The following is a 13,392-nucleotide window of genomic DNA, read 5'->3' as shown; positions in this document are numbered from 1 at the left end:
ACGAAGTTTCAATCACACTGTACATGCGCGCCTGCACTTAGTATTTTGTGGAAGAGCCACACTCAAGGAGCCAAAGAGCGTCATGTGGCTCGCGAGCCGCGGTTTGCCGACCACTGTCCTATACCAAAGGTTATAAGCTCCTCTGGGGTTATCCTGTGGCCCAATAGTGATGGTGAGATACTGCGATCCCAATGTGGAATGTGAAAGAGCCTATTTAAAACAACAACAACAAACACTACAGTCTTAGATTTTCCCATCCTCATTTCAAGCACTTTGGAGACCCCACCCCGATTTTAGGGACATGAAATCCAAAGTGGTGATGTAATTCTTGGCACCTTTCCTCCTCCACGTAAGGCTCTTCCCAAAGAAAATGAAAGCCAGGAGGTATGGATTCCCACAAGTACCAAGCCAGGGGAACTACCTTCATTTATCCATGATTTTCTTTATATTTCCTCAAGTAGGCCTTCATTCTGTCCTGTGGCTTGTGTGGCTTTTAATAGTTGCTCCATTAACTATTCTCTCTCTCTCTCTCTCTCTCTTCTCTCTTCTCTCTTCCCCTCTTTCCCTGTCCAGTTTCCCCCTCCCATTGCATCGTTTACCTCACCTTATAAATAGAGTCACATAACAAAAGAAATTACCCAGACTCCCCTGGTAGGCATTTACCTTTCCCTGTCTCTTGTGCTGCTTCCCTCCACATTCAGACTTTTCATTTTTGTTAAATAATTATCTTTTACTTTTCCATTACCGTTGACACACAATATTGTATTCATTTCAGTTGTAAAGCATAGTGACTAGACATTTGTATAACTCACAAGGTGATCACCCTAATAAGTCTAGTACCCATCTGACACCAGGCATAATTACTATAATACTAGAGGCTCGGTGCATGAATTTGTGCACAGTTGAGTCTCTCAGCCTGGACGGTGATCAGGGCTGATCAGACTATCTTGCCCAGTCCTGATAGGGGCCAATTGGGGCCAGCAGAAAGTTGGCCAGCCATGGGAGGTTTGCTGCGGGAGCACACTGACCACCAGAGGCAGCTCCAGCATAGAGCATCTGCCCCCTGGTGGTCAGTGCACATCATAGCAACCAGTCATTCGGTCAACTGGTTGTAACAGTCACATAGGCTTTTATATATATAGATAGATTATTGTCTATATCCCCTAGTCTGTACTTTACATCCCCGTGACTATTTTAATAACTGCAAATTTGTACTTCTTTATCGCATCACCTTTCTATAGAGTAGTCCAGGCTTAGTGTTCACTTTCTCACCTCCCATTCTCTGTCAGCCTGCTGCTGCCTGGCCTCCTGTCCTATATTATCACTGAAAATGCTCTCTCAGCGGCCAGCAATGACCTTCTAATTGTCAAAAATCACTTAGATATTATCGAGCTTCATTATAATTGATGGCTTTGGTCACTGTTGACTGCTCCCTCTTTGAAAAATTTCCCTTCTGATTTTCCAGACAATCCCATCTTCTTGAGTTTTGCCAGGCAAGCCCATCTCTTGAATATCATTTATTTTATCAATTAAAAATTACTTCTAATATCCTGATGCAAATTAAGCATATTTCTGATGCAGCTACAGGTAACAAATTTTGAATACTCGCCCTGGCTACTTTTGGAGTGATTATTTATCATTAAGTCCTTAAAATGTGAACTACTCTCCTTAGTATATAGCTTATACTCACACTGCTAGAATGAAGCATTTAAGTAAAGTAAGACAATAAAACAGAAGCATTTTAAAATAAGACCAGGCAAGCCGAAACCGGTTTGGCTCAGTGGATAGAGCGTCGGCCTGCGGACTGAGGGGTCCCAGGTTCGATTCCAGTCAAGGGCATGTACCTGGGTTTGCGGGCACATCCCCAGTGGGAGATGTGCAGGAGGCTGCTGATCGATGTTTCTCTCCCATCGATGTTTCTCTCCCATCGATGTTTCTAACTCTCTATCTCTCTCCCTTCCTCTCTGTAAAAAATCAATAAAATATATTTAAAAAAATAAAAAATAATAAAATAAGACCAGGCAATAAAACAGGTGTTTAGCCCTTTTAGATAACAGAATAGTACATAACATTCTCAAGACATGTATATATATATATATATATATATATATATATATATATATATATATATATATATATATATATCATCAATCTTACAAAGCATATAAAGAATCTGTTTCTCTACAATAACAAACAAACAAAGGCTACAAGAGTGGTTGTATATACAAAACACTGAGATACTGCTTCTCTTGCAAAAAGTTCCTGACCAGACAGGAGACAAGACAGAGAGAAGGGCACAGGGAGAGCGGGGAGGGGTGTGCTGCATGCAGAAAGGCGGGGAGGTCTTCTCCCAGCATAAATCTACAGGCAGAAGCTGGATTCACGCACCCACAGGAGAGGCCGAGGTCAAAGGCATGTGCTGGTGCTGGCTGATGTGGTTGGGGGTGCCTGGAGCCTCTGTCTGCCTGACCCAGTCCCCTGATCACTTGTTCTTCAGGCTTCAGCCCAGAAGGGGGTTCTGGGTGGGGACCCGGGCCAGCTGGGACAACTGGCCAGAGAGGAAGGGAGGTAATTGCTCCCTGGAGTCCGCTGTAGAAAACTGAAGCCTGCTTGGTGTGCCCATCCTCTTGCCTCTGGCTGGCCTAGTCCATCCTGCCACCCTCCCCACCCCACCCAGAGGCCCACTGGGACCCAAGAAGAATATATAGAATACTCATTTTCATGTACTTTATAGTAGTAAGTACTTTCTTAACCAAGAGAAAACATTCATTAATTTAGTGTTCTTCCTGGAACAATATTTGAAACAGGAATCTAAGTGATATATGTGGGAGTATTCACATAATTTTAATGCCAACATGAAAATAAAGTTGGGGAGAAGTAAAAGCATATTTCTCTCCTCCTAAATTGTATGGGGTACAAAGTAAAATCATTCTAAACATTATTTCTTCATGGAGGGAAACAAGATCTCTCTCTCTCTCTCTCTCTCTCTCTCTCTCTCTCTCTCTTTCTCTCTCTCTCTCTCTCTCTCTCTCTCTCTTTCTCTCTCTCTCTCTCTCTCTCTCTCTCTCTCTCTCTCTCTCTCTCTCTCTCTCTCCCTAGTTCTCTCTTGCTCTCTCTTTGATTGTAAGAACAGAAAGTCTACATTAGAGATCATGGTGTATCACAAATACAGCTTTCTTTGCTACAGTTCAATAAATTGCAAAACTTATCAGGCTTCCCAGTCCTTATTCATTAAATACCACCTTCACAAATTTTATAATAGCTACGTACCAGCCTGTGTCAGAGACTAGCCAGCTATTCGCTAAACCCCATTTGTTCGTTCTTCTCCCAGCAGCTCCCTGCAGTTAGGTGTCCCCAAGAAAACTGAATTCTAGATCATGGACAGGAGCAGAAGAGATGTGCCCACTGCCAGGCCTATTCCCTAAATAACTTCCCCCTGTGGTTCTCATGCTCTTCCCCTTTCTACCTGGTGGATGCAGACAAGCACAGAAGCTTTGGTAGCCACATGTTGAAAATGATCAAACTGCAGTAGTGAAGGGACTTCCATCACTGAGCCATTGCATGGAGGATAGTTGACCACATAACTTGGGAGCACAATGATAGGTGCCTTTGAGGTGCAAGTCACTGAAGAGCACCCAGGAGGGTATGTCAGGGCCTCCCCAGAGGACCTCCTACCACTCAAGTGGGTAGAGCATTTCAGGCATTTCACAAATGTTCCCCAGCCTCCTGGGGGCCTGGAAAGCTCTTAGAGGAGATGGCACTGAAGCTGAGACAGAAAAGGAGAAAAAGGAGCCTGTGAGGTAAGAGGCAAGAGGAGAGCATTCCTGAAAGAAGCAACAGCAAGGGCATGGGGAATCACTTCCCGGAAGAAGCTTCCAGAAAAAACAAAGGCTTTGACTTCAGAAGCCGCTGCAGATTGGGTGCTCCAGGGGGTCAAAAGGGAACCTGGACATTCCCGACCTGTTGACTCGCACAAGAATAGTGAATTAAAAGGCAGATTGTATCTGGGACTTAATTTTGAACCCTGTGTTCAGCAGGAAGGCTACGTGAGAATGATGAAAAGCATACCATTTCTTTACCTGTTGTGAGAAAAGACAGTGCACAGCCTAGCCTTAAATATTTTGTTTTCATTTGTTCTATATTTGCCTCCTTTTCTATTCATTCACCTACACGTTTATTTGGACAAGTAAATTAAATGTGTCTTTTTTTATTGAAGGGAAACAAAGACTTAGTTATGAGTCCTAGAGTTGAAGCCAGGGTGTCCCACCGACTGTGTTCTCCTCCTAATTGAGACAACAAAGACACGAGACAGCAGGTGAAGGCCTGAGTTCCTTTAGGACTCTCATTGCACGTTTTCCCCCATTTTCCTATGTTTTGAAAGAAGTATTTTAATGGTCAGTTTTCTGTGCCCTGGTGTTTTTTGTTTGGTTGGTTGGTAGGTGTTGTTGTTTTTTTTCAAGCAAAAGCCATGCTTTTGTAAGATACTACATTTCAATGGGCTCTTCTTTCCTCCCAGCAAACACTCCTGCTTGATAGGTTTAGGAGTGTCCCAATTTATTGCTTCTGGTGTCCAGTCACCTGGGAATGAGTGTCTATCTTCGTGCCCCGAAGGCCATGTTATTTCAGAAAGCTGCAGCTCTCTTAAAATCATTCTCTAATAAAAAGCAAGCGCCACTAATTCTAAGTAAAGTGAGCTTTCCAAAAAAGACCAGCTGTGAACATTTTTTTTTACATAAGAAAGAAATTTCAATAACAGGAGTCCATCGTGAAAACTGTATATAGATGAACTTTCTCAGGCATCACTGCCCATTTCTGATGTCCATGAAGGAAACTTTTCTGCACAGAAAATTATAATGATAGCTATTCAGGGTTTTAAATCACCATGCAATTTATTAAAGTGACACATTTTTTAAAAACCTGTGTTTTCTTAAGCTTTAAGTGCTATATAGACCTTTCAGTATTCCATTTAAAAATCTAGTAAATTTTAATAAGCGTTTTTTGGGGACTTCTTGTTTCTTTTTATTGTGGTAAAATATGCATACTGTCAAATTAACCATTTGAACACTTTTAAGTGTGCCATTAAGAACACTCAGAATGTTGGGCAACCATCACTACTATCCATTTCCAGAACTTTTTCATCATCCCACACAGAAGCGTTGTACCCATAAACAATGACTTCTGATCTCCCTCTCCCCACCCCACCAGTCCCTGTAAACCCTATGTATTTACCTATTCTGGGAACCTCACATAAATGGAATCACACAGTATTTGTCCTTCTGTGTCTGACTTATTTCACTTACCATAATGTTTTCAAAGTTCATCTAAATTGTAGCATGCATCACAATTTCATGTCTTTATAAGGATGAATAATATTCCATTGAACTTTTAGTAACTTTTTGATCTACTTAAATTCAATAGTCTACATATACTCTTAAATATTATACAATTTTACTAAAATATCCCCATGTCTTCCAACATAAAATCACGAGTGTAAATTTAATTGCCCAATTCAAATTTTGAATTGGTTTTACAGTGTGAATCTGCCAGGTCTAAGATGAGCTGTCTGATTATGTTAAGAATCACAAAGATTTTACTTACCAGGTAAACACAGATTATCCCAATGATTGCAAATCCTAATCTGTACTTCATAAAAGAGTGTTAAAATTGTGGAATTGGCTCACTCTGTTCTCCCTATAGTCATTTCCCTGTTTTGGAAATGCATTTCTCCAGTAAATAAGCATCTTAAACAATTTGAGGTTGCTACATGTTGAGGGATTTTCAGCTGGGAAGCAGAATCTAACTTACAAGGGAATTCTGAGTTTCCTCTACTTTAACCGATTTAACAGAGCTGCTTTTTTTTTAATAGTTGGTGGAACAAGAGGAAATCTCATTCCGTGTGCTTCAAATGTGACTAATTCAGCAGCCCACAACACCAGGACTTGGATGACATTAGATTTGAGTAGAAAGAATTTATTCCTACTAAGAGTTTCTTTTTGGTTGGTTTTACACTTGCTAACTCTTTAAAACATTTTATGTCTTCCCATGTGCTCAAAGGCACTTGTCAACCTGTCTTTCAACACTCTGTTAGCATTCCATTCTATTTGCTTCTGTCAATCATATTGCCTCAGAATTCTGTATTCTTTCTATTCTAGGTAGGTTGCCAATGCTTGTAGACATTTAAACGTTTGATGGGATCCTTCATTTCTCTCATAACTCCTCTTGTTCTGAAGTCAGTGACCCGTCCATATCCAAAAGTATTTCTAGTCCAGAGCTAGCATATTAGTGGTTCACTTTAGAGCTTTAAACAAGCTTAAATAGCCCAATATTTTGTTGATGTATTGATTAATTCATGCAAGAAGCAGTTATTGAAAGACTTCTGTGTGTTAGACCACAAGGATATAGAAAATATAAGACTTGGTCCCTTTCCCCGGAGATCTTACATTCTAGTAAGTGGGCCAAAAATGTAAATAATTACATAAGAATGAGTGCAGATAATGGTCTATACAAAGTGAATCAGATGCACAGGAAAAAAAAAGCAGACGCTAACTGTGTCTCAGGGCACCAAGCATGGCTCCTCAGAACGTGTGAAGAATATGACATGGCTAGGAAGAGAACAAAGAGAGTGCATTTTAAATACTGGGGGAGGGGAGGAATGTCAAAAGAGCTTGGGGAACCGTGGAACATTCAGAGATCTGGGGGAACCTGCATTTCACTGGAAGTGATGAGTAGTTGAGTATGTTCTGTTCACTACGCAAATGGTAGGATCAGTCTTTCAGGGATCTTGGATTCTTACAGCAGTGACTCCCAATCTATTTAATATCTTGGCATTCACAGAGAACGCTAACAATTATAAGGCACTCTGTGGTAAATGAATTACTTTTCTTTCAGAAAGAACTGACTGGCCCAGTGGGCTAGCTAACCTAAGCCTTGCTCAGTGAACACACACACACACACACACACTCCAAAGAATGAGAGAATCGATATCGTGTCACCTCTGAACCTACTCAGGTCACACCAGTTGGGATGCTTTACTAGATAATGTGAAGTCAATGAATGGATTTAATCTTGGGAAGAATATGATCAGATTCCATTTTCTTTGGGCAGTAATTCACAGAAGGAGGAAAGGATTTATCAAAGAGATCTCAGAAGAAATGGCTTTTTTGTATGTTGATTGTACTAGGAAAGGGAAAACCTAAAACAATAATAGAGGCCATAAAACAAAAAGAGAAAATAATAGTCAGAGGGGAAATATCTAAAACTGTAGAAGTAGACAGTAAAAAAGGAGTTATAGAGAGATTTCAAAGGCAACATGTTTGTCACTTTATTTATAGAGCAAAGTAAAACATTGGCTAGATTTAAGTAAGAATAATAAAGATATATTGGGGGGGGAGCTAAATAACCAAGAAAAAATATATTACATAGGGAAGAAGTTATAAACTGTTTAGATAAATTTATAAAACGGTTTTTAGCCCTTACCTTTCTGAGCATAATTTTTCCTCTCAGCCATTCCATTCTGCTTTATTAACCCCAAAGAGATTTTAGAAATTCATTATTCCTTTATTAAGTATTATCCACACTTAGAAATGTTTAAGTGGGAAGAAACTGTCGGCACTGATTATGGGAAAATCTGATTCCACAGACCTGAACCCAGGAGAGGAACAAAAGCTGGAAATGTAGCCAAGTGACAATGAAAAGGGAGTTTCAAAAATAGAAACGAGAGGTGTGTTCAGGATTTTTTTTTAATCTTGTTTTCTCTAGAATACAATTTTCTCTCTAATAAACCCAGCAGTGGTGACAAAATGGCCTTCAGCCACCAGTGATTCTGAACAGACAGTAATTGAAAAATTATAAAAACTGGGAAAGGACCTTCATGAAAGGCAAACTGTAGGTGACCACAGTAAGCAGCCATTCAATCCAATCACTGATGAAGACTAACTGAAGGGTTAAGCATATATCCCCTGTAGGAAAATAGAGCACAATGTGTGTGGGTTTAAGAAAGCTGAATAACTCTAAAGAGAATAGAAAATGTCCTATTAAAGATAATTCAAGTAAAAAAGAAGAAACAAACTAGCTACTTTCTTTCCAAATGTGAGAAAACAAAAACTAAGACATGTATGTGGGAGCCAATATGTTACAGGCATCTTTATCAATGTGATATGACGCTTGCAAGTCAGAGGGAGAAGTCACAGTGGTAGTTGCTTATTAACAAAGCGCTCTGTAGGGACACTGTACTAACCTGGTTTCCCCCACACAAGCATTGAAGACAAAATGCTAAAGACAGTCCATGGGATCCTTACAGAATAACTAGAATAATGATATCACTAAAGGAATAGCACTGGAAACATTAAAGGAGAAGTGCACAAAGGAGATATATTACCTGAAAGAAATCTTAGGGAGAGAGATCTCCCCTCAGGGTTTGTGCTATTGTGGGGGAAGGAGTAGAGGATAAAAGCATTGCAGTCAAAGCTAAACAAATGGTGATGAGAGTGTCATGTGTGCTCTCGGCCAGGTCGCGAGTGTGCACTCAGGCGGGTCACGTGAGCACTGGGTGGGTCATTGGCCCCAAAGGGGACCTACCTCATGAAATAACACCAGCCCTGGAGAAAGGGCAAGCCTCGATTCTACTTGACACTTAACCCCACAAATTCTGCTTCCACTGAGCTTATTTTCCTTCATGCGCTCATAGAAGGTGAAACCTCAGGCTTCAAAATGTGGTGCACTAATCAATTTCCCTCCTCCAAAGTAGCTACTCTTCCCAAATATGAGAAAATCAAACTAGACACAAATTCAACACAGGTTCCTCAAGGACAGACAGACTTCTGGGAACGAGGGGGAAGAGAATGTTGGAATTCTGGCAAATCATTACCCCCAGCTAAGCAGGGCTTTTGAAATATTGGAAATCAATAGTTCATGAGAATGTGTCATCAGAATAAGATAAATGTATCAATAATATCAATAACAGCCTGCTGTTTGCTGCAGCTTTTGTGTCCCACACTCCATGGTCATTAGGTCATCGAGGGCAACCATACCCTGCAAGGCAGTCATTGGCAAAATTCCTTAATTAAAGATATTATGATTTACACAGTCATTGAGATAATTAATTTCAAAATTAACAATAATAATAAAAAGAAATTTTGAGTAATCTTGTAAATAAATTTATGAAATTAATAAAACCATACTGAATATATATACATATACTGTATGTATATTCTTCCCCCAAAAAATATCGGTGATATCGTGAATATGAGATGTAGATGGCTAAGGAATATATGAATTTATATATGAATTTATACTTAAAGTAATGATTCTGTTAATGTTACATTATAATGTTCAAATAATAAATATAAAGTTTGCTTTTTATTTTGTTTTAATGCATACAATATATATGCTGTTTTTATTTTTATAATTTTATTTTGGATATAATTTTAATTGAATCATTTATTCATAAATGTACATGTTTATACATGTGTTTATTTTTAATAACCTCTTTAACTTTCAAAGGTATCTTTGTCAATGATATGCTCATGCAACTTTTAGTCAATGTTATCTTCTTTTAAAATTCTCACTCACTGGTCAGCAGGGTGAAGAAGTGAATGTTTGATTAAGTGTCTAATTTAAAAAAAAATCTAATTTAAAATCTAATTTAAAAAAAAAAACTTTGACCATGTAAAGGGTCCCTTCAGGCACTGCTTATTCTCCCTGGGAAAATCTTTTCATGTCTCAGATGGACTCCCCTCTCACTGCTTCTCTCCGAAGGTGGTGTCCAGGGGACTGACCTGACCTGACCTGAAGTGGTAGGAAAAAAATAAGCTTCAGGTTCCTCTGGCCTCCAGGGGGATTACCTGGAAATGGGTCTTCCCACCTGGTTGCTATGTGCCCCACAGGACTCCAAGGCTCTGTCTGCACTGTGCTCTGGCGAAGCTTTAATTGACCCAGTCTCACCTCAGCTTCTCCAGTGGAGGCAAAGGATAGAGCAGATCAGGGATTGACAAGTGTGTCTAGAGCTTAAGTGGGTCATCTCACTCTAAATCACTGTGCACGGAAGTGCCTGTCTTGAGCTGAGGATATGACTTAACGTCCCCCATATACTGTGTATCTACACACACACACACACACACACATGCACACACACACACACACTGAGAGTTCAATGTCCCTCAATGTCCAGGTACCTGCTAACATCAGAGTGCTAGAATAAAACCAATGCTTGCTGTAAAGTAATTATACTTGTGATAAACTACAAAAAAAACCACACAGAAATAATGAACTAACATTAGCCATGGACATTAGGATCGGAGAAGAAAGACAGAGGCTGTGATCAAGACAGAGAGAAAGAATGAATATCACAAGAACAGTGATTCTATGCAGACTGTGAGAAAGTACTGTGCTACCAGAGAGGAGACGAAACCTTCTTTGCAAAAGGCAGATGCCTATTTGTCAAGGATGGTTTGAGGAAGAAGGCATGGACATAGATTATGTGACTTCTCAGAGGTCTTTCTAACAGTGCAATAAATATTCTTAAGAATAAAATGGATTCTGGCAACAAGATGAGAAGATACAGCTTTTGATATGTAAGGGGAAAGGCCATAGCTCTATGCCTAAGGACAAACACATTATTTTAAATATAATGCTATTTAACGTGACTTCATTTTTCACTAAAACCAACAACATCTGTGATTTTTCAGTCACTACATGCCCACATCTTTGTGTTTCTTAAAATGTCCCCATTTTTTAACCATGGATAATATTTTGAGCTGTCCTTTATATTAAGCACACATTTTTCCATTTTGTGATAGGTATTTTTGTTAATATTATTTATATGTGTTCTATTTTAAATACCTACTATGGTGTGTGTGTTTATTTAGACATTTATTCATATTGGGCTATGTTATATTTTCAGTTGATTTCATAGGTGGACTTGATGCACACTCCTACTACCAGGATCATGTTCAGTTAAAGCCTGTTAACCTGTAAGTAAAGGTGTCATGAGATGGAAAATATTAATCCTTCTAACTTGGTCAAAACTAACGAATCCTGAAATAATTTGGACCTGCTACTACTAATCATTGGTTTAGTTTTCCACTCATATTTAAAACACACCTTTCACATGTAACCCAACATCATCATTATTATTCATTCCAAAAAGGATTTGAAATAGGTAACATGATTTATGTTTCTAAAATGATATACATATTTTTTAAATCAGTAGCTGATTGCCAACGTGGAGAAAAAGGGATTATTTAGTCTACCAAAAAAAAAGAGACTAAATATATGTCTTATGGGCAACATGACTGAGGAAAAAGTGGAGAAAGACTAAGTTGGAATCCAGGCTCTACCTGTGTGGTCTCAGGGGCCTTCTTTGATATCTCTGAGACTTGGTTCTCTCACCTGTAATATGATTTTTTTGCCCAAAGTCCCCCTTTCTGGGACCCCAAGCCGGTTCTTTGTCCATTAGGTGTTGCAAAACCAATTATGAAACCAAAAATGAGCTTTATTTAGCAGCTCAATGACCAGAGAATGAAGAAGTGGGAGGCTAGTAGCTCTCAGATCAATTTCTCATGGGCTTGGATTCAGAGATGTGGATAGAGGAGGAGAGAAATGGAGGAGTGGTCTCGGCAGATAAGGGGAAACCAGTGGTGGTCTTCTCAGAACCAGGATTCTGCCTCTTTTTTGGTTCTTTTATGGCACCTTCTGTTGTCATCGTGGTGATGCTCAAGAGGTTTGAAGTCTCCGGGAGGCCAATTCCATGGCTGTCTTGGTCTAGGACATTTTAACTGGCTCATTCTGGGGAGGGAACTATTAACCAAAGGCCAAACTATTTCTCAGAGATAAACAGAGTTACAGTGGGGTAGGGCTCTAGCCAGGTCTCATGGGACCACTGTGGGATAGTGGTTTCCTAGGGGGAGGACAGAGGATGGATTAAATGCAATAAGGCATGTATAGTAGGTGGAAAATGCCCTATGATTGTGACTAGTACTCAAATATTTGATTAACTGTCACTAGAGGACATGGAAGAAAGTCAACAACCACAACAAAAGCTACCTCACACTGGACAGATTTCAGTTGAGTATTAGGAAGAAATCATGGTGACCTGGTTGATAAAGTGCAAGAAAACGGGTACAGGGACTCCATTCCTACAAAACCCTAAGTAGCAAATAGATAACTGCAGAAAATAATAGCTATCATGGGCTCAGCCCTTTGCATGTATTATCTCACATAATCCTCGTGAAAATACTATAATGCACCACTTAATACCCAACTTCACAAAGAAGGAAAATGAGGTTCATAGACATTAGACAACCTTTCCGAAGTCCCATTAGTACTAGGTGGTGGAGCTGGGCTCTTTCCTACCATGCCTGATGTTGTGGACTTGCTATTATGATGACCTTCCTAGTATGTCAGCCTAGTACTCTGCAATTCCATGGCAATAGAGGAAATTATGTAAAGCAGTCACTGGTGTAAGGAACATGTATGACAGGCTTCATTTGCTGCCTTTTTGTCATGGTGGTTCCTGCCCAAATCTGCAGCCCTCACCCGGCCTCTTTGGGGACTAAAGCCCACACTGGCTCCTCCACCTCTCCAGTTTCATTCATTTCCTTCTGGCAGGATGATCTAATGGAAACATAGTTCAAAAATCAGCACTGTGCCCGTCACATGAGAGATGTTTAAATAAATGTTGGTTTTCTAAAGCAAATCCAATTTGGAAAAATATTCACCCTACATAACATTCCAGGACTAAGCAGTCACCACCTCATTACTCATGCTACCGAGTGCTCGTAAATAATGGATTGCAAAAATTGACACTTGTGGATTTGGGGAACCTGGCCAGGATTGTGATGATAATAAAGATGACCAGTGTATTGGAAGGGAGAACAGTATTGAAAGAATGCCTGGTGGTGATGAGGAGAGTCCTATATATACTTGTTATGCAGTAAGAAGGTGCTGAATGATTTATTTCATCTCCACTGTGAAAAAAAGTAACTCAGCAGAGAAAAAACGTTGGTCAGATGTAAGAAAATATTTTTATTAAGGAAAGTTACTTAAAACTGAAGTTGAATAATGTTGACAATGGAATCTCCTTTCATGAATGACACGTGTGCATCCACGTAGCTCAAAGAATGTTAACTGTCATGGCCCAGAGGCAAGTGACTTCCATCTATGCTCCCTAAGGTTCCTTCCATCTCTGTGAATCAAGAACACATGAAACATCCTCTTAAGATTACCTAAAAGGCTTTGATCGACTCCACTACCTACTCAAAGAGTTTCCCCAACCACCTGTTCACTGCTGAACCCTCACACCTTTGTAGCTGAATGTAGCATAAGCTACAGGCTGCAGAGAATAATGGAGCAGGTCTCTGCCTTGACAGATTATGCATATTATTCTATCAGATG

General features: G+C 39.8%; 1 protein-coding gene across 3 annotated transcripts in view; it reads left to right on the top strand.

Moving 5' to 3' along the window:
• NKAIN3 (sodium/potassium transporting ATPase interacting 3) overlaps positions 1-13,392 on the top strand; it is a 422,524-nt gene that overhangs the window by 400,491 nt on the left and 8,641 nt on the right. Inside the window, exons 6-7 of one of the 3 annotated variants that reach the window (XM_059673090.1) lie at positions 10,901-10,962; positions 11,625-11,633. The exons of 1 other annotated variant lie outside the window; for it this stretch is intronic. In XM_059673090.1, coding sequence (XP_059529073.1) covers positions 10,901-10,962; positions 11,625-11,633 — 71 coding nt within the window. Of the gene's footprint in view, positions 1-10,900; positions 10,971-11,624; positions 11,634-13,392 lie in introns of all 3 variants that reach the window. One more of the 3 variants, XM_059673088.1, reaches the window with a different exon arrangement.

Source organism: Myotis daubentonii, chromosome 17 (assembly GCF_963259705.1).
Source record: "Myotis daubentonii chromosome 17, mMyoDau2.1, whole genome shotgun sequence".
NCBI classification, from domain to species: Eukaryota; Metazoa; Chordata; class Mammalia; order Chiroptera; family Vespertilionidae; genus Myotis; species Myotis daubentonii.
Note: the sequence above shows the minus strand (reverse complement) of the source record. Positions and strands in the feature narration are given on the sequence as shown.